At 58.1% G+C, this 666-nt stretch overlaps 1 protein-coding gene across 1 annotated transcript in view; it reads right to left on the reverse strand.

Annotated features, from left to right (window-relative positions):
• Positions 1 to 666, reverse strand: part of ece2b (endothelin converting enzyme 2b) — a 15,586-nt gene that overhangs the window by 6,163 nt on the left and 8,757 nt on the right. Inside the window, exon 13 of the mRNA XM_019867629.1 lies at positions 175 to 273. Coding sequence (XP_019723188.1) covers positions 175 to 273 — 99 coding nt within the window. The remainder of the gene's footprint in view (positions 1 to 174; positions 274 to 666) is intronic.

Here is a 666-nt window from a genome sequence, read left to right on the forward strand (position 1 = left end):
CGTGACGGCCGAGCTCCCCCCGTCGTAAACGTCGTCCAGTTCCTTGGTGTCCATGATGAATTCGGGGAAACCGATCATGTCGTAGATGGAATCTGCCTAACGACAGCGTCCACAGCGCATACGTCAGCACGCCGGCTCCGCGTGTGTGCGTGCGTGCGTGCGGGCGCGGGCGACCTTTTCTTTTGCGGCTCGTTTGGTGTCGTCGTCCATCCAGGCGAGTCGGTCCAGCGTTCGTTTGAAGGCGGCTCGGATCTCGTCGATCATCTCCTCGGCCTGCCGAAGCCCGACGCGGGCGCGCGCAGCAGCGTCAACATGGAAAGGCGACCCCGTCGTCCCTTTTCAAGCGGCCGCGGAAGATCCCAAACCCAAAAGTCACTCATTCTTGGAGGAGCTTTTTAACGCCCGACAAACGAGAGAGCAAAAGGTTTCTCGGGCGACTTTTGGGCTGCCGCCGGGGCGAGCTCGACAAGCGCACGCCCCGGGGAAGCCTTCTCTGCAATGTGGAGAGTCGGATTCAACAGGTGATCGGATTCTAAATGATTTTGCATCCGTAGATGTCGCCTGGAGCTTTCTCCCAATTCTGGGCTTGGGGAGCAACCAAACACATGCACCGGCGCTACGGATTCTGAAAAAAAAAACAAAAAAGTCACTGCATCCCGTGACAGA

Source organism: Hippocampus comes, unplaced genomic scaffold (assembly GCF_001891065.2).
Source record: "Hippocampus comes isolate QL1 unplaced genomic scaffold, H_comes_QL1_v1.1 scaffold49, whole genome shotgun sequence".
In the NCBI taxonomy this organism is placed as follows: Eukaryota; Metazoa; Chordata; class Actinopteri; order Syngnathiformes; family Syngnathidae; genus Hippocampus; species Hippocampus comes.